At 31.7% G+C, this 26705-nt stretch overlaps 2 protein-coding genes across 2 annotated transcripts in view; both read left to right on the top strand.

Annotated features, from left to right (window-relative positions):
• Nucleotides 1–2389: 2389 nt before the first annotated feature.
• Nucleotides 2390–19308, top strand: LOC110098574 (probable ribose-5-phosphate isomerase 4, chloroplastic). Its single transcript, XM_020825759.2, has 9 exons — nucleotides 2390–2586; nucleotides 3175–3302; nucleotides 12987–13056; nucleotides 13244–13348; nucleotides 14202–14297; nucleotides 14383–14439; nucleotides 14533–14650; nucleotides 15318–15384; nucleotides 19044–19308. Exons 1-9 carry the CDS (start codon nucleotides 2398–2400, stop codon nucleotides 19099–19101), a joined length of 888 nt encoding a protein of 295 aa, XP_020681418.1. The 5' UTR covers nucleotides 2390–2397; the 3' UTR covers nucleotides 19102–19308.
• A 5486-nt stretch (nucleotides 19309–24794) lies between these two features.
• LOC110095171 (WD repeat-containing protein 75) overlaps nucleotides 24795–26705 on the top strand; it is a 28101-nt gene continuing 26190 nt past the window's right edge. The window contains exons 1-2 of the mRNA XM_028695427.1: nucleotides 24795–25176; nucleotides 25267–25452. Of these exons, the coding sequence (XP_028551260.1) occupies nucleotides 25057–25176; nucleotides 25267–25452 (306 nt within the window). The 5' untranslated portion in view covers nucleotides 24795–25056. The remainder of the gene's footprint in view (nucleotides 25177–25266; nucleotides 25453–26705) is intronic.

The following is a 26705-nucleotide window of genomic DNA, read 5'->3' as shown; positions in this document are numbered from 1 at the left end:
TTTACGGGTTTTTATACTGTTTATAGATTATATTACTATTACATGTGAAATTTTTTATTTATTAACTGATTCAATGATCACATGAATGTAACTGTTATGATTTGACTGTTGACATGCATATTGCTCATTTACTGTGTTTTTGAATTTAGCCGTAGGTTTTGGTGATCTGTTGGTTTTTTAAGCTCATTATATGTGATTAAATGATTTCAAATCAAAGTAGGGGAGCAGAAGTGTGAGGTTGGTCATATTCTTCAGGTTTTGTTTCTTTTTATTATAGTCCTGAGTGTGTATATGATTTTGGGGAATGAATATAGACGTGTACATTGATATTTTAAATTGTGGAATCTGTTGTATTATTTATGACTGATAGATGACATTAGATAGCTATGGTTGTTGATTATTTAAAGGATAAATGAATAATTCTTCCAATTTAAATTTTGGGACATCACAGGTTAAATCATTCATGATGGTGCCATAGAGATAAAGGAGAAAGAGAGTATCCTTGTTTTAAACCAACAACAACAACAACAACAAGCCTTTGCCCCACGTAGGGTCAGCTACATGAATCATTTTTCTTCATTGTGTCATGATAAAAATCAAATTTTTGTTTAAATCTAATAAAGAAAGATCATTTCTAATATTTTCTAACCAATTTTTTTTAGGTCTACCTCTACCTTTCTTAACATAAGTCAAATAAAATACGTATACTTTCTAAGTGAGTCATCGGAAGATCGCCGTTTTATGTGACCAAACCATCTTAGGCAATTCTCTCTAATCTTATCTTCCACTGGCGCTACTCTAACCTTTTCACATATATGCTCATTTCGTATCCTAACTCTAAGAGTAAAGCCACTCATCCACCTAAGCATCCTCATCTCTGCAACACTTAACTTAGTATTATGTTTCTCTTTTAATGGTCAACATTTGACAACATAAAGCATTGCAGGTCTCACCACCATCTTATAGAATTCCCCCTTAACTTTGAGTGGTTTTTTCTATCACACAACAAACCCGATGCATTCATTCACTTCAACCATCCAACTTGAATCATGCTGATAATATCCATATCAATTTCACCATCACTATGAACAATAGATCCAAGATATATAAAAAACGTGTATCTTGGACAAAAAAAAAATCCTTCCAAATTAATATTTATGCAAATAAAATATTTTACTTTGTCAATGTAAACTTTGATCCAACATATGAACAGTTAACCTGTCCTTCAATAATGTCCTAATTGCTGCCCCACTGCCCCAAATAAAACACAGGATAACGGGAAGAAACTAAGGGGCTGTTTGGTATGCGGATTTAGGCGGATTTAAGGCCGGATTTGGGCGAAATCCAGCCAAACGGCCTAAAATGCAAATCCAAATCTCACGGCAAACGAAATCCTCCGTGGACGGAAAATTCCGCCGATTCGCTCTAAATCCCGGATTTCCGAAATCCTTTGGTTCGGCGGATTTAGGGGATTTGGCCGAAGAAGCGCGCGAAAGGGAGAAAGTTACCTTCACAGCAAGCGAGCTCCCGTTGTTGAATCCGATCAAAATGTCGTAACTTCCGATCCGATAGGAAGGGAAAGTCGACGAAGGAGCGAAGTCGAACAACCACGAAGGACGAAGGAGCCGAAGAAGCGACTCGTGAAATCTTTACACCTCCTGCGAAGCAACGAAGCCGAAGAGGAGAGGAAAGGTAAACCCGATACGCCTCTGAAGTTATTACTGCTTAACTTAATTAATATAAGTTATAATAATAATAATTGAGTAAATTAATAGTATAATTAGTTCATAAAATATTTATCTAATTTAAATTAATTAAAAAATTAATGATATATTAATAATTAAATATAATATCATTAGCTTTATTAATATAACTTAAAAAATATATAATATGGTAATTAATAGTGTAATAAAAATTAATAAGTAATTTGAACTTAATAATCTTGATAATCATACCATTTAAATCTTTAACTGTTTTAAATCTTGTAATCTGTTGTAAAACATCTTCTCTTGATTTAACATGATTTAAAATACTTAGTTATTTCAAAATAATTAATAGGATTAAAATATGATCTTAAATAAAAAAAATTCTTATAAAATATTATAAATAATAATAAATAATTAATTAGTATTAATAAAATTTTGTTATATTTTATTTAAACTTTTTTTGTCGTGCTTTAATTATCTTAATAAAGTATGTCAATTTTTTAACCGCCTTAAACCCTAAAATGAATAGCCAAACAGTCACAAAGGATTTAACTGGATTTATCATGAATGTTACCAAACAGTTTTCAGGATTTAACCCCTCAGGATTTCGTAAATCCGGAATTTGAAGGATTTACGAAATCCACTTAAATGAAATCCTAAATTCTACCAAACAGCCCCTAAAAGAAAACGAATGGCCCAAGCCAGTCCCTCCCTGTTCGCTACCTACAGCCACTTCTCCGCCATTATCCGCCGGAATATTAGATCCGCCGGCATCCATTCCCCGCACATTCCGGCCCGTCCCACCTCTGTCCTTCCGCTCTCAGTTTCTCCAGTGGCGTGCGTCGGTGTTCCCAACCTCCTTGAAGCTGCGAAGCGTACCGTAATGGCTTCCCAATAACTCTAATAGTCTCATTCATTATTCACTCTTTTAATGCTTTCTGGTTTTAGTTATTTTGGTTCCTTTTCAATGGTTTCCTTTAAAATGGCTTGTAATCAGATAACATTTCAGTCTTTGGCCGATTTCAGGAGTTCTGACCGAAATTCAACAGTTTCAGTAAAATTTCTGGTGCCAATCAGAAATCTCACCTGAAGCTTGTAAATTTTTAATGATTCTCTTGCTAGAATTCTCATGCAGTCCTCAAAATTCCATTCAAACATTATTGAGACAATACCGAAATTCAGATGTTGTAACTCTAGTCTCAAAAAGATAATCTTCCTCGTTTAATATTTACATGTATATTTTTAGCCATATCGAACGATAAAAGCCATCGAAAACAAAATCAAAATTGAATCTGAAATCAATGAAACTAAAAAAAAGTCACCGAAATTGAAATTCTAATGATGGGTCCGAAACAAAAACAGAAACTGAAAGGGAAATTTCAAACTTGTTTCAGACTTTCCTGCTTCTATTCTTTCTCAAGGCATCTTGGATTCTTATCAGGTTAATATAAGTGGAATTGATTGATAGGTAGATGATTATATTAGAAGTGGAATGGTTGTTGGATTAGGCTCCGGTCGCGCTTCCCGCCTCGCGATAGAGTATTTGGGCCAGCGGCTTCGAGAGGGAGTTCTAAAGGATGTCGTTGGAGTGCCCACGTGAGTTAATTCTCTTGTTCAAGAAAATTTTCTATCTTTTTTGTTTTTTATGGTGAAAGTGGAACTGATATTGATATTTGCTGTAAAAATGCAAGAGTTAAGATACGAAGTTATTGAAATCCAGCTCTGAGTTACAGAGAAATCTCATTTGGTTGCTCGATTTTTTCTACCACATGAAAAAAAAAAGAAGATAAAATTGTTAGATCCATCATTTGGTTGGATGTTGTTGGACATTAATTGTAATTTAAACTTCACAAATCCTCTCAAGACTCTCCCCAATATAATTATTTCTTTTCAAGCACACAATAAGTGTAAACAAAATCATCATTCTTTATGACAGGCTTTCTATCTAGAAATAGTCAAATGAGCCCTTAGTTCCAATTAATTGTCGTTAATGCATCACTGTTGCATGTTATGTAGTAATAAGCTCTATTTGGACTTTAACGCATGCTAAGATGGAAAAGGAGTGAAAACTGACTAGAGAATTGCTGGAGTAAAAAGAAAAAAATTGAGAAGAATGAGTTAGCTCTGATGTTTCTGTTGCATCCAAAATCTTGAGATTTGGCTAAGACAACTGTAGTTTGGAATGCTAGAAAATTTTATGGGTCAAGCCACCATGAATAACTAATTGGCTATGATATACTGATACTTCATAATAATGAATTATGCATGTTGTGTCTGACATGTGCAAGACACAGATTTGTCAAAGAGGTGTCCGATAATATCGAATATGCCATTTATATGTCCAGTTAATAAAAAAATAAAAAAATTAACGGACACATGTGTCATGACTAATAAATTTTAACTTTAAAAGTATACTAAATAAATAACTTAAGTTGGGCCATCTATTCTCATTTATTTTAAAATATATTCTTAAATAGCTTAATAACTATTTAACATTATTTCTATTTTTCTTATTCAATTCTATTTTCCTATTATTTTTTATGATGTATTTTTATTTTGAAATTTTCTTATAAAAGAATTAATTTTCTCAACTTCATGTTAATAATATATAATATCATTTGACCATTACTTCTTCAAAGTTTATGATATTAAATAAATTAAGTAGATTTCTTATTGTATGAGCAATTGAAAAAAATATTATCACATGAATTCATTTCATATTTAGTTAATTTATGTGATCTCTATTTTTTTTTAATTTAAAGGTATAATTCTATAGTGTCGTGTCCAATATATATTTGCGTCTTATATTTTTAATAATAAGTTTATCTTGTGTTTATGTCGTATCGTGTCACTATACTAGTATTTATATTAGGGCATCCTAGCTCATTATAAACTAAATTCCAATTAGTGAAAGGAGAAAAATATAGGTACTCCTTAAAATGGACGGTAAGAGAATTTGATTTAGAATTAGCTTTAATTCTTATATTACATTAGATTTCACTATAGAGATTGAACTACAAAGCCTGGTGATAGAAAGGTTAGGAGTGAATTTATACATTAGCGTGTTTCAAACTTTAAGGAGAAGTTATAGATGTCAAGGATGAGAGAAAAGAACCAGCGAATCATGAGTAAATGAGAGTAATGAATTTTCTCTAGAACTTTAGAAAATTACTACCAATAAGACAAAGCTACATGCCTTTAATTCGCTGATGAGAAATTCTAAATTCCCTAAATCACCCCTACCCCAAGTGAAAGAAAAAAAAAGTGGGAAGTACAAGATCAAATAATTTTCTAAACCCTTTTAGAGATTTAGGCAGATCAATGATATGCTAGTTATATTATGATCAACATTAAACTTGGGTGATGATGTTATGGTCTTTGGCATTTAGCATAATTTGTTATGTGATAAATTTAAACACAACATTTGCATAATTCTTACTATCATAAATGAGCTTACAAAGCTTCTTTTGAGTTTGTAATAGTTTTGCAAAATGGAAATTCACTTCTAGTCGAACTCAAACTTCGAAGTGGCTATGATGCAACACAATAAATTCAAGAATTATTAATTAAAGTATCTTTAGAATCACTAATCTCTTTATCAACTAATGAACATCATCAAATATTTGATTTCATTTTCATTTTCCTCCATATTGATATGCTAGTTCAAATTAGGATTCTCATTAGCAAAATGCTAGTATGATGGTACTTAAAAACATACTTTTAGAAAAACATTAGACCTAGATGTAGGTGCAATTGATTTTCTTTTCATATATTTATTGACTTCGGTGTTAATGCCATTAGATGTAGTTGGTGCAATATATTAAATTTAATTACTTTGGTGACATGATGCACTCCTTGAATATGGAATAACCATATTGGATACAAAAAAGGTTAACATTTGCTCTAACTCAATATATGTCCAATGCATGTTTCAAGTGATAGAATGCAATGGGTGCCATCTCTCTCTTGATATTAGGCTTCAAACTAAGCCTAGAGTGTGGTTTGAGATCTTCAATGATATCAAATTGCAACATTTCTTCAAATTTATTTATGTATTGAATAATAGTTTTCATCCCTTGCTTTAATGAATTAAATTCATCAAACAAGTGATACAAAAATGACAAAGGAAAATATTATTCTTTCATTTTATCATAGGTTGTTGTAGTTTCCTTTCTCAGTCTTTCCCTTCACCTTTCCATACTCATCTAATAAAATTATACTTGAATTGTTAACTTTTCTCTTCCACGTGATAAATTTATTATGAATATTAAATAATATCTACTTACAATATATACAACAATAATTAAGAGTGTAAATGAGTCGAGTCGATTTGAGTTCTTGCTTAATCGAGCCATGCTCATTTGTTTTATACTTAGCTCAAACTCAAGCTCGAGTTCCAGTTTGGCTTAAATAAAAAATATGAGGCTCGAGCTAGATTCGAATCCTCAAACTCAAGCTTAGCTCTTGGCTCATTTTTTAGCTCAAATTCCTATATTGAATTTTGACAATAGATAAATAATCATACTAACATAAATGTTAATTTGCCAATTGATAATAATAGAACTGACCCAACAAACTGACGAGGTGATCTGATCTGAGCTTGAGCTCATATAATATATGAGCTCAAATTTAAGCTTGAACTCGAACCCATGGCTCGATAAACTCGAACTATAAACTCGCTAGCGAGTAAAGTTCAAGTCAACTCAGCTCACTCACACCCATAACAACAATTGAGTTTTAAATGAAGGGTTGACAACCTATAAATATTTAAAAATCTAATTCAAGCATCAAAGTTAACACCCTTAAAAAAGAATGGGATGTTTATCCTTTAATAAATAACATTTACTTATCTCAAAGTGAATGTTATGAAACTCCAAATAGGGATCCAATTACATCAAACCAGATGCAACAAGAACATCAAGCCTTTATTCCACTTTGTGAGGTCGGCTGCATAAATCATTTTACTCCATTGTATCCTACTAAGAGTCAAATTATCATTTAAATTTAATAAAAATGTCATTTTTAATATTTTTTAGCTAAGACTTTTTAGGTTTATCTCCACTTTTCTTAACATAGGCCAAATCAAATACATCTACTCTCCTAAGAGGGTTATCAGAAGGCCGACGTTTTATCCATCCAAACCATCTTAGGCTGCTCGATCTCTCTAATCTCATCTACCACTGGAGCTACTCGAACCTTTTCATGTACAAACTCATTTTTATATTTTGTCTCTAAGAGTGAAGCCACTCATCCACCATAACATCCTCATCTCTGAAACACTTAACTTATGCTTTCTTTTAATGACCAACATTTTGCATCAAAAAGAATTGCAGGTCTCACCACCATTTTATAGAATTTTCTCTTAAGTTTGAGTGATATTTTTCTATCAAACAACAGACCCAATGCATCCCTCTAATTCAACCATTTAATTTGAATTATACTAATAATATGCCTATCTATTTCACCATTACTTTGAACGATAAATCTAAGATATCTGAAATATGTACTCTTATTAATGACTTGATCATCGAAAGTCACAATCTTTCACTAGATCTATTACTACTAAAATTGCACTATATGTATTCAATTTTAGATCTACTCAAACAAAAACCTTTAGACTCTAATGTTGGGCTCCGTAAAATAAGTTTTCCATTAACTTCCTTTCAAGTCTTATCAATAAGAAAAATATCATCAACAAAAAGCATACACCAGGGTGCATCCTCTTATAAATGTCTAGTAAAAGCACCCATTACTAAAGCAAAAAAGACATGGGCTTAAAATTGACCCTTGATCTAATCCAACTGAAATAGGAAAATACTTGGTCAATCATCTTGCATTTGAACACAAGTAATAACTCCTGCATACATATTCTTAATAAGTTGAATATAAGCATTATTAACTCTTTTGTTTTCTAGAACTCTCGAGCGCACTTTCCTTAAAACTTTTTCATATGTTTTCTCTAAATCAATAAATATCATATGTAAATAGTCTTTATTCTCTCTATACTTCTCCATCAACCTCTTAATAAATGTATAGCTTTCATAGTAGACATACCCGGCATGAATCCAAATTGATTTGGAGAAACATTAGTTACGCATCATAACCTATGCTCAATAATTCTCTCCCAATTTTAATGTATGACACATTAACTTAATTCCTCTATAATTCTCAAACTCTTGTGCATCACCTTTATTATTAAAAATATAAATGAACACACCTCCACTCATATGATATCTTTTTAGTCTTCAAAACAATATTATTATTTTTTAAGTAAAGAAATTCCTTAATCTCGTAAGTAGTTCCAAACTTTTATTAGAATATCATTAGGTCCAACAATTTTTATATACTTTATTTTCCTTAAAGCCTCTCCAACTTCAATTTTATGGATACGACGTTAAAAATAAAAATCTCAATTTTCATTTAGGGTGTTAAGATCACTAAAATCAATCATATTCTCGCAATTTTTATTGAAAAGTTTATCGAAGTATCTCAACCACCTTTGTTGAATATCTTCCTCTAATAAAAAGACTTTTTGATCTTTTAATCCTTAATGCACTTCACTTGAATTAAATCATTACTTCTCTTATCTCTTTGTTTGGCTAACTTGTACATACATCATTCACCCTCCTTAGTATCTAATATATTATATAAATCATTAAAAATTAAATACTTTACATTACATATTGCTTTCTTAGATTCATTATGGGTCTCTTTATATCTTTCCTAATTTATCAACTTTTACATCTAAATTAATTTTTATAACAAAACTTCTTATTGTTTATCTTATCTTTCATAGTTTGATTCCACTATCAACTATTTTTACTACAAGAGATTTTTACTTTTGACACTCCAAGTCTCCAATCACATCTTTTACTATATTCTTAATATCACTAGTTACTTTTTCTACATAACATTAGCTTTCTCATATATAATCAAAATTTTAAGATATTGAATATGACTCTCAAAAATATTTTTATTAGTGATATTTAAATACCCCCATCTTATCCTATGTCAACATTTTATTTTATTTTTCATATTTCGCCCATGCATCTTAAAATCAAAACTAATAAGTGATGCTATGTGCATAAACTTTCACTTAAAATAATTTTATAATTTTTATCTAAACAATCTATTTTTTTTATAAGATAATAATAAATCTTAGTTTTATTATATGGATTCTTATAACTGATGATATGTTCATATCTTTTCTTAGATAAGATTACAAAATTTTAAGCTAGAGCAAAATTTAATATGATCATACTAATTTTATTAGTTGCTCCAAACTCATATATACCATGAATGCTTTTAAAATCTTCTACCACTGTACCAACATATCCATTTAAATCTCCTATAATAAAATTTGTTTCTTTAAGAAATATCTTTTGTATTAATTCTTATAAGTTATTTCAAAACTTTAATTTTGAGCACATATCCAAACGTACATGAGGAGCATAAACACTTATAATGTTAATAATATTGATATTAACGATAATCTTTAGCGGTAACTCTATCACTAATTCTATTAATTTCTACAATATTATCCTTCAAACTTTTATATATAATCACACCAACATCATTTCTAGTACGTCTCCTACCCGAATACTATAATTTAAATCATAAACTATCAATCTCTTTAGCATTCTCTACAACCTATTTCATTTCCTGAATTCAAATAATATTTATCTTCCTATGAATCATAATATTTATTAATTTTATTAATTCGCCTATTTGAGAACCTATATTCCAAGATTCTTTTCAAATCCTAGTTTCACGAACTAGCTTTTTTGCTCACATATGTCATGATATAGTGACTCTTGCTTATTTAACAATAAACTCGGGTGTTGGTGTAGCTGTCTATGTACACTTCTCGTTGTATTCGGGCCATATAATGCGTCTCTTCTAAGGAATGTCTTAATATTTACAAATTGTATTAAATAATTCATATAATTATTGTTCAATAAGTTTTATGCTGGCTGTTGATTACATAACGCAATCCTCCACTTTTTTCATTTAGAACTTGGGACCTGACAACGACAATGTTATGTCACACTAGATGAAAAAAATTAATAATAAAACCCCACATAATACAAATTTCAATCAATTATCATATGCAAATTACATTATTGGGAACTAAATAATGTAACAAATCTTGTGGATCAAGATAATCAAGTTATAAGCTTTATTACAAGAGCTAAGACTAAAAGCTAAGAAAAAAATTAAAGAAAATACCCAATTATAATAGCCTAATCAAGTTTCCATAATTTAAATATTTTGAATGTAATTGATATTCTATTATTTTTATATTTTCAACCTATGGATTTGTATGGCAAGCATGACATAATTTGGTATGGATGGAGCATTAAAAATAAGTTTTTTTTAAACTCCTCTTTAACAATCACCAATCTTATCTTTATCCTCTTTTTCACCTTAATTTTTCTCTCAAAAAGTGATTTCCCATGAGTCTTGTAATGCCTATAAATATGGACTAATATGTATTATAATTTTTAGTTTTGTAAATAAATATTTTGGCTAAGAAGTGTTCTCCATTTGCTTGGTGTTTGGTGGTTTTAAATGTGTACATTTTTTTGTGAGAATATTTAATTATCTTAATTATTTATTATTCATGCCTAGCACCTGCTCTAATCTCTTCATACATTTTCCTCCATTTCATAAGAATCCCAAGACCAATAAAATAATAACTAAAATCTTAAAACTTTTCCACATACTTCAATATAGCTCTTGGACAAACTAGAGAACAGTAGGACCTAGTCTTGTTTCATATAACTTAGCCTTACTCCATCAAACTCTACCATCATCTATAGATTATAAATTCACATCCTAAGATAACTCTCCATATTTCCAACCATCTATTTTATATAAAATTCACTCCATAAAGAGATCTTTGAAATTAGCTCAAATTAACCTAAATTAGACCTGTCTTAGTATTCTTGCTAGTACACTCCTTTAAACCTCTCACTATTCAACTATAAACTTCAAAACACTTCTTTAAATATCAAATTAAAGATTCATAATCTTTTTTAGCCACATCCCACCAAAAGGCCATCCACCACCATTGCTAATTAAGTAACAATAATATAATTTAACCTAAACAATCCTAGTTTACCCAACCATTCGTCCAAAATTAGTCCCTGCAAAGATAAACCTAACCTATTGAACTAAGTCTTAATTCTCCTATTCTATTATTTTCTAAAAATACAAAAGAAATTACTTGCAACAAAATAAAATATTCAGTACCAAAATGTTGACATGGACGGCAAAAGCAAGAAGGATTAACCTACAATAAATTAAAAATAGCAAATCTCTTCTTAATGTCATAAGTGTAGACTATAAGGAGAGGATGGTTCCATAATAATAATGAGAAGGAGAAGGCAAGGGAGAAAAAGGAAGACAAGGGAGAAAAAAAAAAAAAGTAGAAGGGAGGTTTTACTTGTCTTATGATTGAAGGAAGGAGAGGAGGCAGGATGAGTTTGATGTTGATGGCTCTTAGTCGAAGAGGAAGTTAGCAAGAGAGGGTTGACTGCTTTACCAAAATGGTTCGATAGTTACAAAGGAAGGGTAGAGCAATGCCGTAGTCCCAAACTCTTTAAATCGAGTGAGCTAGGGGCAAAAGAGAGAGTACGGGTTGTCGCGTGCGAAGATTGCAGGCTGATGGATGTTGTGTGATTTGTGAGTGGGAGGACTTAGGCCTTCATGTGAAATTGAGGGAATATGGGTGAAATGGGATCGACGGGGACGTGAAGAACTGCTTCGGTTTGAGTTTGCTGATTGCCGATTCAGTTATAATAGGTGATCAGGTCATAATGCATTTAAATTGGAACTAATGCTTACAAGTTAGAAACCCTTCAAATTTTGGTATAAATTGAACTTTCAAAGTGTTTAGTTTGGCCTTATTAATTGTGAATACTACTTAGTTCTTATATTCTACTCTCTCTTCACCTCTTTCTTCTGAACCCACATCTAATTCTCTGTTATATATTTCTATACAGTTTATTGTTGAAGTTATTTTTGATGATAAGATTGTGTTAAACTGTTGATGGTGGATTTTGGAGATGTCTTTTTAATTAGTGAGACATACTTGATTGCAATGATTCATGGATTACTCCATAAGAGGCCTAGAGTTTACATCTAAATTTGCTTGATGATATTAAATGTCTAAATTGTCAGAGTTGAATTTCTGGATAGATTTGATGGAAATCTTCACTTTTATTCTCGAGAATTATCACATCTAGCATTAATATTATGTTTATTTTATGTATCTTCTTATCATTTTTGTGTCATTTTTTATTATTTCTATTTTGATGACATGCAAATAATGACAACTAAAAAATGTTGTATTTTATTTCCTAGCTTTAGGTTAGTTTTTTTTTTTGGTTGACATAATTTCAATCTTGACATCGGTTGTATTTTATTTTGATGACATGCAAATAATTAACTTGTATTAGAAAGAGTTAATAAATAGCGGTCTAAGGCATTTAATTTACAACTTTTGGCTTGACGATTTTTTTTCTTCAAATTTTCAATTTTGTGAGTGCAAGTTGGATATATAATTCCTTCTAGCGCATACAAATGCGACTTAGCAGATTTCATTGGAAGTCATCTCGTAAATCTAAATGTGGCCCAATTTTCTTTATTTTGTTAGTTTGCGTATTATAATTTTTTTCTACATAATTTGTGTAGAGGTCTTGATTCTGATAAAAAATGATATTTCAGAAATATGATTTTGTGAAAAAAAATTTTTTTTGGTTGATTTTATTTATTTCTAAATTCTTATGAAATTGTTGAATATTTATGGCCAGGTCATTATCAATTGGGCTTCAACTCTATCTTTGCTTATTTTCATTTAAAGGAAGTGAGTTGTGGGATTAATTGATAACTTGTAATCTATGAATACTCAATTTTTCTTTGCATGAAAGCTTACTACATATCATTATAATTGCATAAGAAAATTATAACCTTGAGTGTCTTGCATCAAGTGATAGGAAGATTCATTTTGATTAATGTTTAGGGGGGAGATTGTAATATTGAAGTTAGATTGTCTGCTTATTGTTGGCAAGCATGGGTGGCTGTAGAATAATTTAAAATTTTAACATATTGCATAATGCTTCCTTGAGGGATTATCAAAAGCTTAAAAGCTAAGGAAAAGAGTAAGTTAAACTTATTTCACATCAATATGTTGTTTGCTTTATACTGATTTCTTTCATGTTTTCGTTATATATTTACTTAAACGTTGTGCATAATGTGTCTCGTAAAATGCTACAGGTCAAATTTCAGTTCAAGTGAGGCAACAAAAGCTGGCATCTATCTAAACTATTATCAGGATAGCCTTCAAGTGTGCACAAATCCTTATTGTACAATAAGTTGGTTGCATTTTTGTGTTGGTTTTTGTGAGTATTAAACGATTAGGTGTTTCTAACAACTAAGACTTTGTTTTTATTATTTTTTTATAATTTTTTTTATTTTTTTAACAATTATTAAAACTTATTATTGATGTCTGTATGATATTTACACTTGTGCAGATTGATTTTGCTTTTGATGATGCTGATGCTATTGAAAAAGGCACGCTGACAGCCATCATAGGCCGAAGACAACTTGAGATTGATGAGTCCATAATTGAAGAGAAGGTAGCAACTTTTCAAATTCTTACAATGGTTGAGAGATTCTTTTCTTGACATTGCATTTTGATGGCTTGGGTGGTTCTATTTTTGGCCTTAGGAAAAAATTTAAATGGGCCAATTTCATTTTGGCCTTTGGTAGGTTTGATTTTTACTTTAATTTTAGGTGATTCAGTTTACAAAAACCTCATGATGATGATAGAATGAGTTTGGTAAGTTCAACTAAAAATATTTAATTAGTTGGCTTGCATGCATCATATGTGACCAAATCTTCATTTTGATTTAAATTTTTATTAGGTAAAGAGTGTGCACCTAACTTTAATTATAGAAGAAAAAAAGGTCAAACAAATAAAAATGACACCAAGATTTATTTAGTTTGATTAGATCCATCCATGCTTATAGCCACACAGATTAATTTTTTTTACTAAGCTTTAAGAATGTACATGGAGTATTTCTTTGTTTATTGGGAGATGAGTAAAGGCTACTACTTTAATAAAAATGGAGGAAGAAAAACAAATCTTCTTGTTGTTCTTGCAAATCAAGTTTGAAGCATGAATGATACAAATGAGAAGAAAATCAGGAATTATCTCTATGGTGAAGCTTGAGTGCAACTTCTGAAATCACCGAAGAGTGGAACTTGAAAATAAGAGGATATATAAGTATGAAAACTCTCCTAATCGCACATGTAAGAAATAATAGCTTAAATATCTCAAAATATATACAAGATCTCTCATATACTTACCTCCCAAAAAAGTCAATTTCTATAATCTTAATCCTCAAATGTAGCTCAAACCTCTCTGAACCAAATTGATTGGTTTCCTCGGTTTGTTTTGATATCTCTGGCCTTAATGCATTTCTGCAGTCCGTAATGAAATCAGCGAGTAAACTTGCCTTCATCGTTGCTGAAAAGCAATATGCAAGAGGTCTTGATGGATCCATTCCGGTCTTGGTTAAACCTGTAAGTTGTTCAACTCACCATTGCTGGGCCAGGAGAAAATATAAAATCATCTTATTTACGTTGCAAGTTTGCACAACCTTTTCAGGGTTACTGGATGTTAACTGCTGAAGAAATAGATGACTTGTTTCTAGGAGATGCAGAGGTTTGTTCCTGTGATGATTTTAGATTACTACGGAGCAAAAATTTGTTTTTTCAACTTTCATGTTCATGTAAATTTGGTTCCTCGATATTTAAGGTTTGGAGAAGACCAACACATGGGAAAGCAGATCCACTTGGAGGTGACTTTCCAATGGTGACTAAAGAAGGACATCATATCCTTGATGTTATTTTTACATCTCCAATACTTGATTTAGGTACCGGGAGATGCTAATTGTAATGAAATCTCAATGTGTCTGAGCTTTTCTTTTTCTTCCATCTTTCCTCACTTGACAAAAACTCCAGTATTGTGGGACTTGATTTTTATTGTCATATTAGTTCTACAAATTATATATTTCTAAAGTTTGATTTTTGCATTATCAGAAAATAATATTCGCACTCGTTTGAGTAGAATTATGAAAATAACGTTTTATAAACTAATATTCTTTAATTTTTTTACATATAGAAGATTCTTGGCTTTGTCCTTTTCTATTAAAATAAGTATGATAGAATGTCTTATATTTATAGTTTTCTATAATTTTTTTGTTATCAATAAATTTTTAGCTTATAGAAGAAGCTTCTCAATTAATCATAGAATCATAAGCTGATTGTATTCCATGTCACATTTAAGATATTTATCTTATTAGAAAAATCTCAAAATAATTTCCAGATTATCCGTGTTTGGCCAATTTAGTCTTATAGTATCATGTTGTCCAAATTTAGTCCCTCAATTATATTATAATTGTGGCCATATACAAACAGTCGGAGGACTAATTTCAAATTTAAACCTCTTTATTTTATTCATGTCTTTCATCATTTGTTGTTGTCCTCTCTTCAATTATTCCTGTATTGCACTTTTGCTATTGCTGATATTTTGATTTACAGCTAAGGTAGGTGAGTACCTGGATCAAATTGACGGTGTAGTGGACCATGGAGTGATAGCCGGCATTCCGTTAGTCCTCTTTACTCTTTCCAATGCCTTTTTAGTAGTATTATGAATTCAGTGAGCTGTAAAAATAATAATAATAATAATAATTCAGTAAGCTGTGGAGAAATTTTTTTGAGTTGGTTATTCATCAACAGAGTTCGCTTTGCGACAAACCAATAATCTATTTTATGTTAATTGTTCAAAATGCTGAAAGTGTAAATCTGCATATAAATAACATGTTCTCCGGTGTTTAATTATCTCATGCGTAACAAAATATAACCTTACACCCTTTTTATTTTATTTCAAATGAATCAATGTCACCATTACTTCCTAGCAATGGCACTGTAGCGATTCCTCTTGTTAAGGTATGTGAGAGTTGCTTAGTTTCGCCCAAGATGATTGAAATATATATTAATGCAAAAAATGCTAAATGGTTCGTTATCCTCAAATAGGTTTAAAATTTTTGGTTCAAAATGAATTTATTCACTTCTAGAATTATTATTAATTCAATAACACTATTGTTGTCAGGTCTCAAGTCCTGAATGAGAAGAACTGAGGGTTGTGTTAGGTAGTCGACAGTCAGCATAAAACTTGTTGAATAATCATGACATGAATCCTTTAATACATTGTGTTAATGCTAGGGCATTTCCTGAAAGCAATGCGCTGTATGGCCTGAATACATCGACAAGTGTGCAAGGGTTGTTGCATTGGCCCTTGGGTGCATAATTAATTAGGCAAGAGTTCCCACATCATAAATGAATGTTGGCAAAGAAGCTAGTCCATGAAATTAAAATTAAGATAGGAACTTGGATTATAGGTTTTCTTACAGACAAATTAAGGGAATTAATAGCTATTATGATTCATAGGAATATAAATATTTTATGCATCCAGGAAACGAAATTGGCTAGAGAGAAGGTTAAGGGGATTGATAGTTAATTAGGATTTAAACTATGATATTATGGTAGGAATAATACTAGAAATGATGTATGTGTGATTATAAATAAGAATTTAGAGGATAATGTTGTAAAAATTAATATAATTGGATATTGAATTATAGTTTTAAAGATTGTTATTGATGCTAAGATTATTAATATTATAAGTGTTTATGCTCTTCAAATAGGTTTTGAAATGTATTCAAAATTAAAATTGTGAAATTACTTAGAAGAATTAATACAAAATATACCTCTTAAAGAAAGAGTTTTTATTGGAGGAGATTTAAATTGACATGTTGGAAGAGAGGCAGATGAGTTTAAAAGTATTCATGGTGGCTATGAGTTTGGAGCGACTAATGAAGATGATATGACCATATTAGATTTTTCTTTAGCTTATGATTTTGTAATTGCTAAGACCTTATTTAAGAAAATATATGAGCATCTCATCACTTATAAGATTAAATATTGTAAAGCTCAGGTTGATTATTTTCTTATCAAAAAAATAGATCGTTTAGATTTCAAAGATTATAAGGTTATTCTGAGTGAAAGTTTATGTACCCAACATCACTTATTAGTTTTAGACTTTAAGAAGAAGGGGCAAAAAGTTAAAAATTAAGTTAAACATTCTTCTAGGATTAGTTCGAGGCATTTATAAAATATTTTTGAGAGTAAGATTCTAGATCTTAAGATTTTTTCTATGTATGAGAAAGCTAATTTTATGTAGGAAAAGTAGCTAGTGATATTAAAAATATTGCAAAAATGTGTTTATAGTATTAAAGGAAAAACTCATAATAGTAAAAATAATTGGTACTTGAATCAAAATGAGTAAGAAAAGATAAAAAAAAAGATTTGTTATAATAATTGGTTTAGATGTAAAAATTTTAAAAATTGGGAAAGACAAAAAGAAACTCGTAAAGAGTCTAAGAAAGTAATATGCGTTGCAAAGATTTTAGCTTTTTAATGATTTATATAATCGATTAGATATTAATGAGGGCAAAAGATATATGTATAAGTTAGTCAACAAAAAAAATAGGAGAGGGCTTTAGTACCGGTGAAATGTATTAAGGATGAAGATTAAAAAGTGCTTTTATTATAAGAGGATATTTAACAAAGGTGAATGAGATATTTTACTAAACTTTTTAATGAAGATTTTGAGAATGTGATTAATTTTAGTGACCTTAGTACTCTAAATAAAAATAATTTTTTTGTTTTTATCGACGTATTAGTAAAATCAAAGTTAGAGAAGCTTTAAAAAATGATGTGTGAAAAAGCTGTTGAACTTGATGATATTCAATAGAGGTGTGAAAATTCTTAGGAGATGAAGGAATTTCTCGACTTACTAAACGTTTTAATATTATTTTGAAGACTAAAAAGATGTCAGATAAGTGGAGAATGAGTGTGTTGATTGTTATTTTTAAGAATAAAGGTGATGCACAAGATTGTGGGAATTATAGAAGAATTAAGTTAACGTGTCATAATTTAAAACTATGGGAGAGAGTTATGGAGCATAGGTTGCGACGTGTTACTAATGTTTCTCAAAATAAATTTGGATTCCTGCCGGGTAGGTTTACTATGGAAGCTATACATTTATTGAGAGGTTTGATGAAGAAGTCTAGAGAGAATAAAGAGGATCTACATATAATATTTATTGATTTAGAGAAAGCATATGATAAAGTTTTAAGAGAAGTGCTATGGTGAATTCTAGAAAAGAAATGGATTAGCAATGCTTATGTTCAAGTCATTAAGGATATGTATGCAAGAGTTGTTTCTTGTGTTCAAACACAAGGTGATTTGACTAAGAATTTTCCTATTTTAGTTGGATTACATCAAGGATCATCCTTAAGCCCATATTTTTTTTTTAGTCATGAATTTTCTCACAAGACATTTGTAGGAGGTTGTAACCTTGTATATTTTTTTTGCTGATGATATTCTTTTTGTTGATAAGACTAGATGGGGAGTTGAAGGTAAACTTGAATTATGGAGGTCAACTTTAGAGTCTAAAGGCTTGCGTTTGAGTAGATCGAAAATTGAATATATGGAGTGTAATTTTAGAAATAATATATCTAGTGGAGGGAATTGTGACTTTGGGCGATCAAGTCATTAATAGGAGTACAAGTTTTAAGTTGGATGGTTGAAATGGAGGAATGCATCGGGCTTTTCGTGTGATAGAAAAATCCCCCTTAAACTTAAGGAAAATTCTATAAAATGGTGGTGAGACATGCAATACTTTATGGTGCATAATGCTGACCATTAAAAGAGAAGCATGATTCAAGTTAAGTGTTGCAGAGATGAGGATGCTCAGGTGGATGAGTGACTTTAGTGTTAGAGACAGAATACGAAATGAGCATATACGTGAAAAAGTTGGAGTAGCTCCAGTGGAAGATAAGATTAGAGAGAGTTGCCTTGGATGGATTCGTCACATAAAACGGCGGCCTTCCGATGACCCATTTAGGAAAGTAGATGTGTTAGACTTGATTTATGTTAAGAAAGGTAGAGATAGACCTAAAAAGACTTGGTTAGAAAATATTAGAAACGACTTTTCTTCATTAGATTTAAATGAGAATGTAACTATTAACAGTACACGATGGAGAAAAATGATTCATGTATCCGACCCCACATAGTGGGATAAAGGCTTGATGTTCTTGTTGTTGTTGTTGTTGTTCTAAAATTATTATTAATTCCTTTAATCTCCCTATACCTGCTTTTGATTATTATGTATGGGTAATGTTATTCCTTTTTGCTTTCATGTAGTTGCACTGTAATCATTGCTGCAAAAAGTGGAGTGCTAACTGTGGATAATCTTTCATAGCGCCCCAGTTCAAAGCTGAGTCAGATGCAAAATATTCGGATTCTTATGATGAGAGTTTTCTGCAGAGCCATAAAGGTTGGGGAGTCTCAGTAAACTGTTTTCTGTATTTATACTTCCATTTCATTTGTTTCATGGAGAAGCAGATTTACTGCCTCTTTTACTGAACAATAAAACAACTAAATAAATAAATCTGATTTCTTTGCTGCATAACCTGTGTGATTTGTAGTGTAGAATTTGAGGTAATTCTTTATTTGAACTAATTGTTCTCTTTATTAAATCATCCAGCTCTCTAAAAACTTGTGCTTAACTGCTTATTAATAGGGGCTCGAATTCAATTTGTTGCATTTTTTAAGGATGGTTTAATGAAGTAAAATTATAAATATTTATAATAAGCATAGATATTAAGATTGTAGCTGTCGGTAAAGCAGGCTGTGAACTTTTTTTTTTTATCATACCTCAAAATAATTTGTTCAAATTTTAGATTCTCGATTATTGCTTTATAATAAAGCATTTTTTTTCGTAATAATACAAATATATTTTGATTGATGCTATGGAAATGCAGATGATCTCAAGAGATATTTGATAGAAACTTGACTGTTATAATAATTTAAAATTATAATATAATATGCTAAATATCAAATCATATTATTATTTTTTTTTATAAATGAGAGTAAAAATATGTTTTAAGCATTTTTTTAAAGTTTGTGATTATTGATGTTGTTGATAAAGTTTTTTTTTTTTTTTAAGATAATTATTCAGCCATTTAAAACAAAATATGGTTAAAAGTTTTAATCCCATCATCAATAATCATGTTTTTTTAAAAGAGTTTGATTATAATATAACAAAATATAGCTAGAAACAGTACTTTTAATCATAATTTTAATAAGACATGTAACCAAAATTTTATATATGTTGTTGGCCATTAAAAGATAAATATAAATGACATATATGCGCAGAGGCTAGATTAACTCAGTGTAGGGAAGTAAATGATTGACATGACCCGCCAATTTAATCTGAAAATTTCAAAAATTTTGGATTTGGGTTGACTCATTTAATGATCGGGCCAAGTTCATTGATCTCATTTTTGACTTGAAATGACCCGTTTAATATATATATTTTTTGTGCAAGTAAGAATAATCTTATTATCATTAATGTAAGTGAAAATCAACTCGCTGGAGATCGGAGCCCTCTCCAACGCCTCCGTTCGCGAGCTCTTGGAGGAACCCGGCGTGGAGTCCTGAGCCCATCCTCGACCAGCGGCTTCTCCCACCGGCAGGCCGGCGACGGCGACGGGGACGACGTCGGCGCTCTTCTCATTGCCTCAGCGTGTTCGGAGAATAAAGACCCACAAGGTTATCAAGCGTAGCTCTCACTCTTCTTCCGCCTCTCTCTCACACACAGGTGCTGAAGATCAGTGCGGTCGGCCCTCTCTCGCACAGATGTTGTTTGTTCTCCTCTGATAGTGCCTAGTACTGTAGAGGTAATACAGCGTGATCTAAAGCCTGTACGCTCCCGCCGATGCTACTTCATCAGCGGCATTTCCTCCAGCTTTCCTCTGGTTTGATTTCTTCTTCACCCTTCTTATGGTTGCTAGTCATTTGCATGACCCGGGTTTTCTAGATGGGATTTCGCCGTCTCGTTCTTTTTTGGGAGGTCCTGTCCGGGACCTCCTCTGTGTCAAGTATTTCGCCTTTGAAGGTTTCTTCCTGCCACGGTCTTCCTGTTTTATTGATTTATAATGAAGAATTGGATGCCCTAGCTGTGCCTTTTGAGTTGTCTTGGTTGGAAAATTTCCCGGCAGTCGTCCGTCACTGGAATCTATTCGTAAATTTTTCGTCAATCTTAAGCTGAATGGAGAGTTCTCTGTCACTATTCTCAACAAAATAATATTTTGATCAAGCTTATGAATGATTTGGATTACTGTCGAGTTTTCGCTCACCGTTCCTATTTTGTTAACAACTGTTACATGAAGTTGGTTAAATGGACTCCGCATTTTGACGTTTGTGTGGAATCTCCTATCATCCCGATTTGGATTTCTTTCCCTAACCTTCGCCCTCACCTGTTCTCTTCCCGTATTCTTCAAGGTTGGGGTCCATTTTTGGTCGACCCTTAAAGACTGATAACGCTACTGCCAATGGAACTAGCCCGTCATTTGCTCGTGTACTTGTTGAGCTAGATATTACTAAGCGGTATTTGGATAAAGTTTGGCTTGGTTCTGAAACTTTGGGTTATGCCCAAAATGTGGAAATGAAATTTTTCCCCTTATATTGTGGTCATTGTAAAGCTTTGGGTCATTCAAAAGATGAATATAGTGTGTTGCATCCTCATCCTACTGTTGTCCCCGCATATGTGATTGGTTCGGTTTTGGAACTTGTGGCTCATCCTGTTGCTGAGATTGATATGGTGGTTTCTGGTATTTGTGACCAATCTTTAGCACATGTGGAGTTGGGGTTGTCTGCAGCTGCTGTTTGTTCTCCTCTGATAATGCCTAGTGCTGTCGAGTTCAATAACTCGGATGTTGTTGCAGTTGTTGACATGCCGCAAAACCCCTTGGTTGTTGATGTTAATCATGTGGATGCATTAGTTGCACCAGTTGTTGTGCTTGAGTCGGTTGCACCTTCCTGCATCACCCCTTGCTTACTAGTTTCACCTGATGGAGTTTTGACTGCTGACAAGCTAGGGGATGTGTGTGTGGCTGGTGATGCTCCTTCGGTTTGTATAGATGGTGAGGGTACCTTGCCTAATGTTGTGGGTTTGGTGAAGAAGATTGATGGTAGGGGTGTGGGTTGATTTGAGGTTGATGATGGCGGTGAAACTGGTGCTGTTTTGGAGACTACAGCTGTTTTTTGTGCTATTTCTGATGGTGATGGTCCCTTATCTAAAAGTTTTGAAGAGTCATTTTTGAATGTGCCGTTAACCCTTGTTTCCAAGGATGATTTGCATACTCACATTTCGAGGGATAGTGAGGTGATGCGTGGTGACTGGTTACATGCCGATAATTCCTCAGCTGATGGTGAAGAATCTTATGAGGATGATTTGGCTTCAATACCGAATTTAATTAAAAGAAGTGACAAATCTAGAGCTCGTAATTCTAAAAAGAAGTGATGCTCTTTTTGGTCTTGATTTGGTTTTCGTGGACATTTATTCGTGCTTTTGGGACCTGTTTTGGTGTTGGCGTTGATGCTGATGTAGTATTTTTGGATGTTAGAGCTGATTTGATTTTGTTTGGTGTTGGTTTGACTTGTTTCAAGTTGTCTTTTCCTATGTTGTGTGATTGAGCCTTGTTTACCTCTGCTTTGTGTTTCTCTTTTTAGCTTCTTTTGTTTGATCTAGTCTTGGTTTCAATCTATGGCTCATATGTTTTACTTAAAAAAAAGAATAATCTTATTATTATTTATTAAATATCATAAATTTCATAATTAATTAGTTATTTTTTTAATCAGAATGGGTTAAATGATCAAGTTTGGGTCATTCAGATTGCTAGCAGTTCGGGTTGATTTTTTTACTAGTTTATTAAATGAGTAGTGATTTATTTTGATTGGATTCGGGTTGGATCTAAACCCAACCCATCCACCCGTTTTAACACCCCAATGAGATAAGGTTAGAGAGAGTTACCTTAGATGATTTGGTCATTTAAAATGTTGGTCGTTCGATGATCCGATTATACGAGTAGAAGCATTCGATCGGACCTAAAAAAACTTGGTTAGTGAGTATCTTTTTTATTAGATTTAAATGATAATTTGACATGCGATTGGGATCTTATTATTATTATTATTATTATTATTTTTTTGGATAGAAGAAAGGCAATTAGTCATGGACTGATTTTTCATGCTAAGGGAGTGAGCTCATTTTTAAGCCAAATAACGTGGGATTGATTGGTAGACTATAGACGACATTCAAATAATCAAGTGTAGCACAAATGGAATGACAGGAGTCGAGATTAAGAACATATGAAAAATAGATGGTGAAATGGTTTAGTAGAGGGCAACAACAAGGTTTTGATCAATGAGCAACCAAAGTGCAAACTAAGGATTTGAGGTGGGATGCTCGGCGTCAGAGAAAGGGAGTTTAGAGGGACAAGTTGTGCTGCCATCAAGATATCTATCAAAGCTATTTATTTGCCGCAAAATAAACTGTGATTATAAATTAAATTTGATGTAATTGTTGTTGTCTTTTCCACAAATAAACTGCGATTATAAATTAAATTTGAGAAAAAGATCAAAATGATCTCTCTCTCTCTTTAAGAGATCAAGATGATTCCTAACTATATTAAATGATTATTTTGATCTTTCAAATTCTTTAAAGTGGAATCATACTATCAGACTATTTTGATTCTTTATAAAGAGTTGAGGGGTTAAAAAAACCTTTTAATTTTGGAAGCTACTCCTTATTGTTTATCATTGTACATAAATTGACTATGTATAGATTTATTTTATATGTATGTTGATCAATATGTCAATAGATAGATAGCCAAAAAAGATTGAATTGTGAAATTGATGATGTTCAATTAATTGTTTGTATCAACCTGATAGTATCTAGGGGTGTCAAAACATGATCTGATATGTCAACTTGATACAAAAAATTCGGGTTCCGGTTGACTCTTTTAATAAGTGGGTTGGATTTTTTTGCCCATTTATTAAATGGGTCGGTTTGGGTTGACCCGCCAACCTATTTTTTACTCGAAATGACTCGTTTAAAATCTTTTTTTCTTAAATTTTTCTGTTTGGGAGTAAAATCTTCTTGTTTTTGATTAAATATTCTAAATTTATAGTTAATAAGTTATACTTTTTTTAGCTATTAATTTTTTTAACCAAAACATGTTAATTGGTCAAGTTCGAGTCATTCGTGTCAGTAGCAGGTTGAGTTAGAGTTTTTGACATGTTTATTCATTAAATTAGTCGACTTTAGGTTGAGTAGATTTGGGTAATGACAATTTTGGGTTATATCCGAATTCGACCGATCAACCCATTTTGACAGTCCAGTGACATATTGTGTTATTATTATTTTAAATGCACCATGATAAACCCAAATTAAGATGTGTTGTGTTTTTATTGTTGTTATTGCTCTATAATGGATCAAACAACAACATATCGAGTTATAACTATTATCATTATAATATGTTGTATCAACTTTATTTATTAATATGTTATAGCCGTTATGATTGTCTAAAGCTATATTAATCTTAAATTATGTTGTTCTATAGTTTAATCGAATCATATTCAAACTTTGCTTGAAAATTATTATAATGATGTTTGAATCTTGCTCGAATATTATTTAATTCATAATTAAACATTATTCAAATGATATACAAATATGATTCGACCAATATATGAACATTCTTTCAATCATATTTGATCTATTTTCAAATCATATTCTAATTTTATTTGAATAAGTTAGAATGTTATTCCAATTTTATTCGAATTGTATTCATATATTCTCTTAAATCAAAATTGTGTTTTATTCGAATAAATTAATATTTAGATTTATTTAAAAATATTTAAAATTTAATTTATATTATATTCAATTATTATTCAAAATTTATATATATATATTATTAAAACAAAAAGTCTTCGTAAATTTTATAAACTTAAAAAAATTAGAGCGATAATTTCACTGGAATAAAATTTCAACAAACATATTTTTTAGGTGTAAAAAAAAACAATAGCGGTGATGTTTGACATATAAGTAAAATTTTTTGGCATTTCCAGCGCCAACCCTAGGCGGCGGACGAGCGAGTAGAAATTCGGAGCGTGGCTCTGCTCGGAGATTTGTGCGACTGGTTTCCTTTGACATCCAAGTACCCGCTGCTCCTTAGCATCGCTCTCTTACCCTAAATCAACGTAAGGCACGGGCTCCTCTTCTTCCGTCCCGAGTCTCCCGTCACGTTTTCGCTGCCTATGTGTAGAAGAAGATAAAAGAGAAGAGTTTCTTCCCATCTACCTCCAAATCGGAAGCATGATCACTGGCGGGCAGAGCTTGGTTTCATCCGCGCCAGCTTTCTCAAATGACGGGAAGAAACTCCTGGTGTGCACGGGCAATATCGTCTCCATATTCAGCACATCCACGGGCATGCTGGTACTTCCATTCTCTCAAATTTTCTCATTTTCTGGATTTGGGTATTTAGAATCGAAAGAGTATTCAAAAACAGTAATGTGATGTTCTTAGATAACGGAATTGGAGGGCCACACAGATCGGGTCACTTCAGTCATCGTGGTTCCAGTTTCGGGCCCCGTGAGCAAGGTCATGTCGTACTGCTGGACTTCTTCTTTGGACGGGACCATTTGTTATTGGGATTTCTCAGCGGCAGAGTTGATAAAGACGATCAAGGCTCAACACCCAATCATCTCCATGGTAGTAGGAATCCTCAAATTTCCATCTTGTCTAAATTTTATTTATTTATTTTTTGGCTGGAGAGTTTTAAATACAGTAATTCTTCGGTTGATTATGACATATGACTTTTATATTTATGATTTTTTTCTGTAGTGGGTATTTCACAGTTAGTTTGATCATTTTGGATTAAGCTGTGGCTTTGGTTTTACGAAGTGCAAAATATCTAGCAGTTGTTTGGTAAAATGTAGAAAATCAGTGTATGAACTTTGAGGCTTCTTCGGCTACTGTTGGAATATTGGGTGTCATCATTCGGTTTGATGCTAAAGCAGTAATCTTGCCAACTGCAAAAAAATCTGAAGTTAGGATTCTATGAGTTGATAGGATAAAAATGGGCATGGAAATATACTTGTCTGCTTAATGGTACTGCAAAGTTGTTTAAGACCAGGCTTTTTTAAAGCACATTCTACCAGCTTCCAGTATATATCAGTGTTGGTGGAATTACCAGATTTAATTTGATTTTTTTTAGTAGATAAAAATTGGTAATGTTTATTACATTGAATTGATCATTAGTATGGCTTATTTCTCATAATTTTAATTAACATAAAGCGTGTTGTGCTATTTATATATTCAAGTTAATCCTTGGCTAGAACTATTTAATTTTTGTATAAGAGTTTGCAAGGAAGAATTAAGGAGTTAGGTGCTTTATGATACGATCTAGGATAAGGATCTAATATACAACTTTGATCGTGGGTGTAGGTAGCAAGATGAGCAATCCTTGGCAAGAAGATACAAGGAATAATGCTAGTTGTATAGGAAAGAGGGGTTGCTAGCGTGCTAGATAGAAGCAAATAAATGATACAATTTATTATGAGAGGAATAATCTTTGAAAAATGCTAGTTGCATTTGTATAATTTACATGATTATGTGATTAAAGTACATATATTTCTAATTTCTAATTATTTGCATATGTTTAATGAACTTGCAAACACATTAAATTTGAACCACCATCTAGAGAAATTGAATGGACAAATAATTCTTTAGAACATAGGCAATTTTCCCTATCTTGAAATATGAGCACAAAAGACATTACATAGCACCCTTTTGTTCAATCTTAAAGATGGAGACACTTTTGTGACTTCATAATAATTTTTTTTTATTCTGATTCACCAATAGGTCATTCTAATTTTATTCTCTAGTAGTCATTCTATGCGTTTAACCTATTTAAATGTTCATAATGCTCAATTTATCCATGTGGTAAATGAACATTGAGGTTA

The sequence above is a fragment of the Dendrobium catenatum genome, unplaced genomic scaffold (genome assembly GCF_001605985.2).
Source record: "Dendrobium catenatum unplaced genomic scaffold, ASM160598v2 fragScaff_scaffold_635, whole genome shotgun sequence".
In the NCBI taxonomy this organism is placed as follows: domain Eukaryota; kingdom Viridiplantae; phylum Streptophyta; class Magnoliopsida; order Asparagales; family Orchidaceae; genus Dendrobium; species Dendrobium catenatum.
This window is presented reverse-complemented; position numbering and strand designations above follow the sequence as displayed.

Coding starts and splice junctions, on each gene's coding strand:
- LOC110098574 (XM_020825759.2), top strand. CDS start 2,398: ATGGCCCAAGCCAGTCCCTCCCTGTTCGCTACCTACAGCCACTTCTCC. Junction 13,057..13,243: donor ATTATCAGGATAGCCTTCAA/GTGTGCACAAAT, acceptor ACACTTGTGCAG/ATTGATTTTGCTTTTGATGA. Junction 13,349..14,201: donor AGTCCATAATTGAAGAGAAG/GTAGCAACTTTT, acceptor GCATTTCTGCAG/TCCGTAATGAAATCAGCGAG.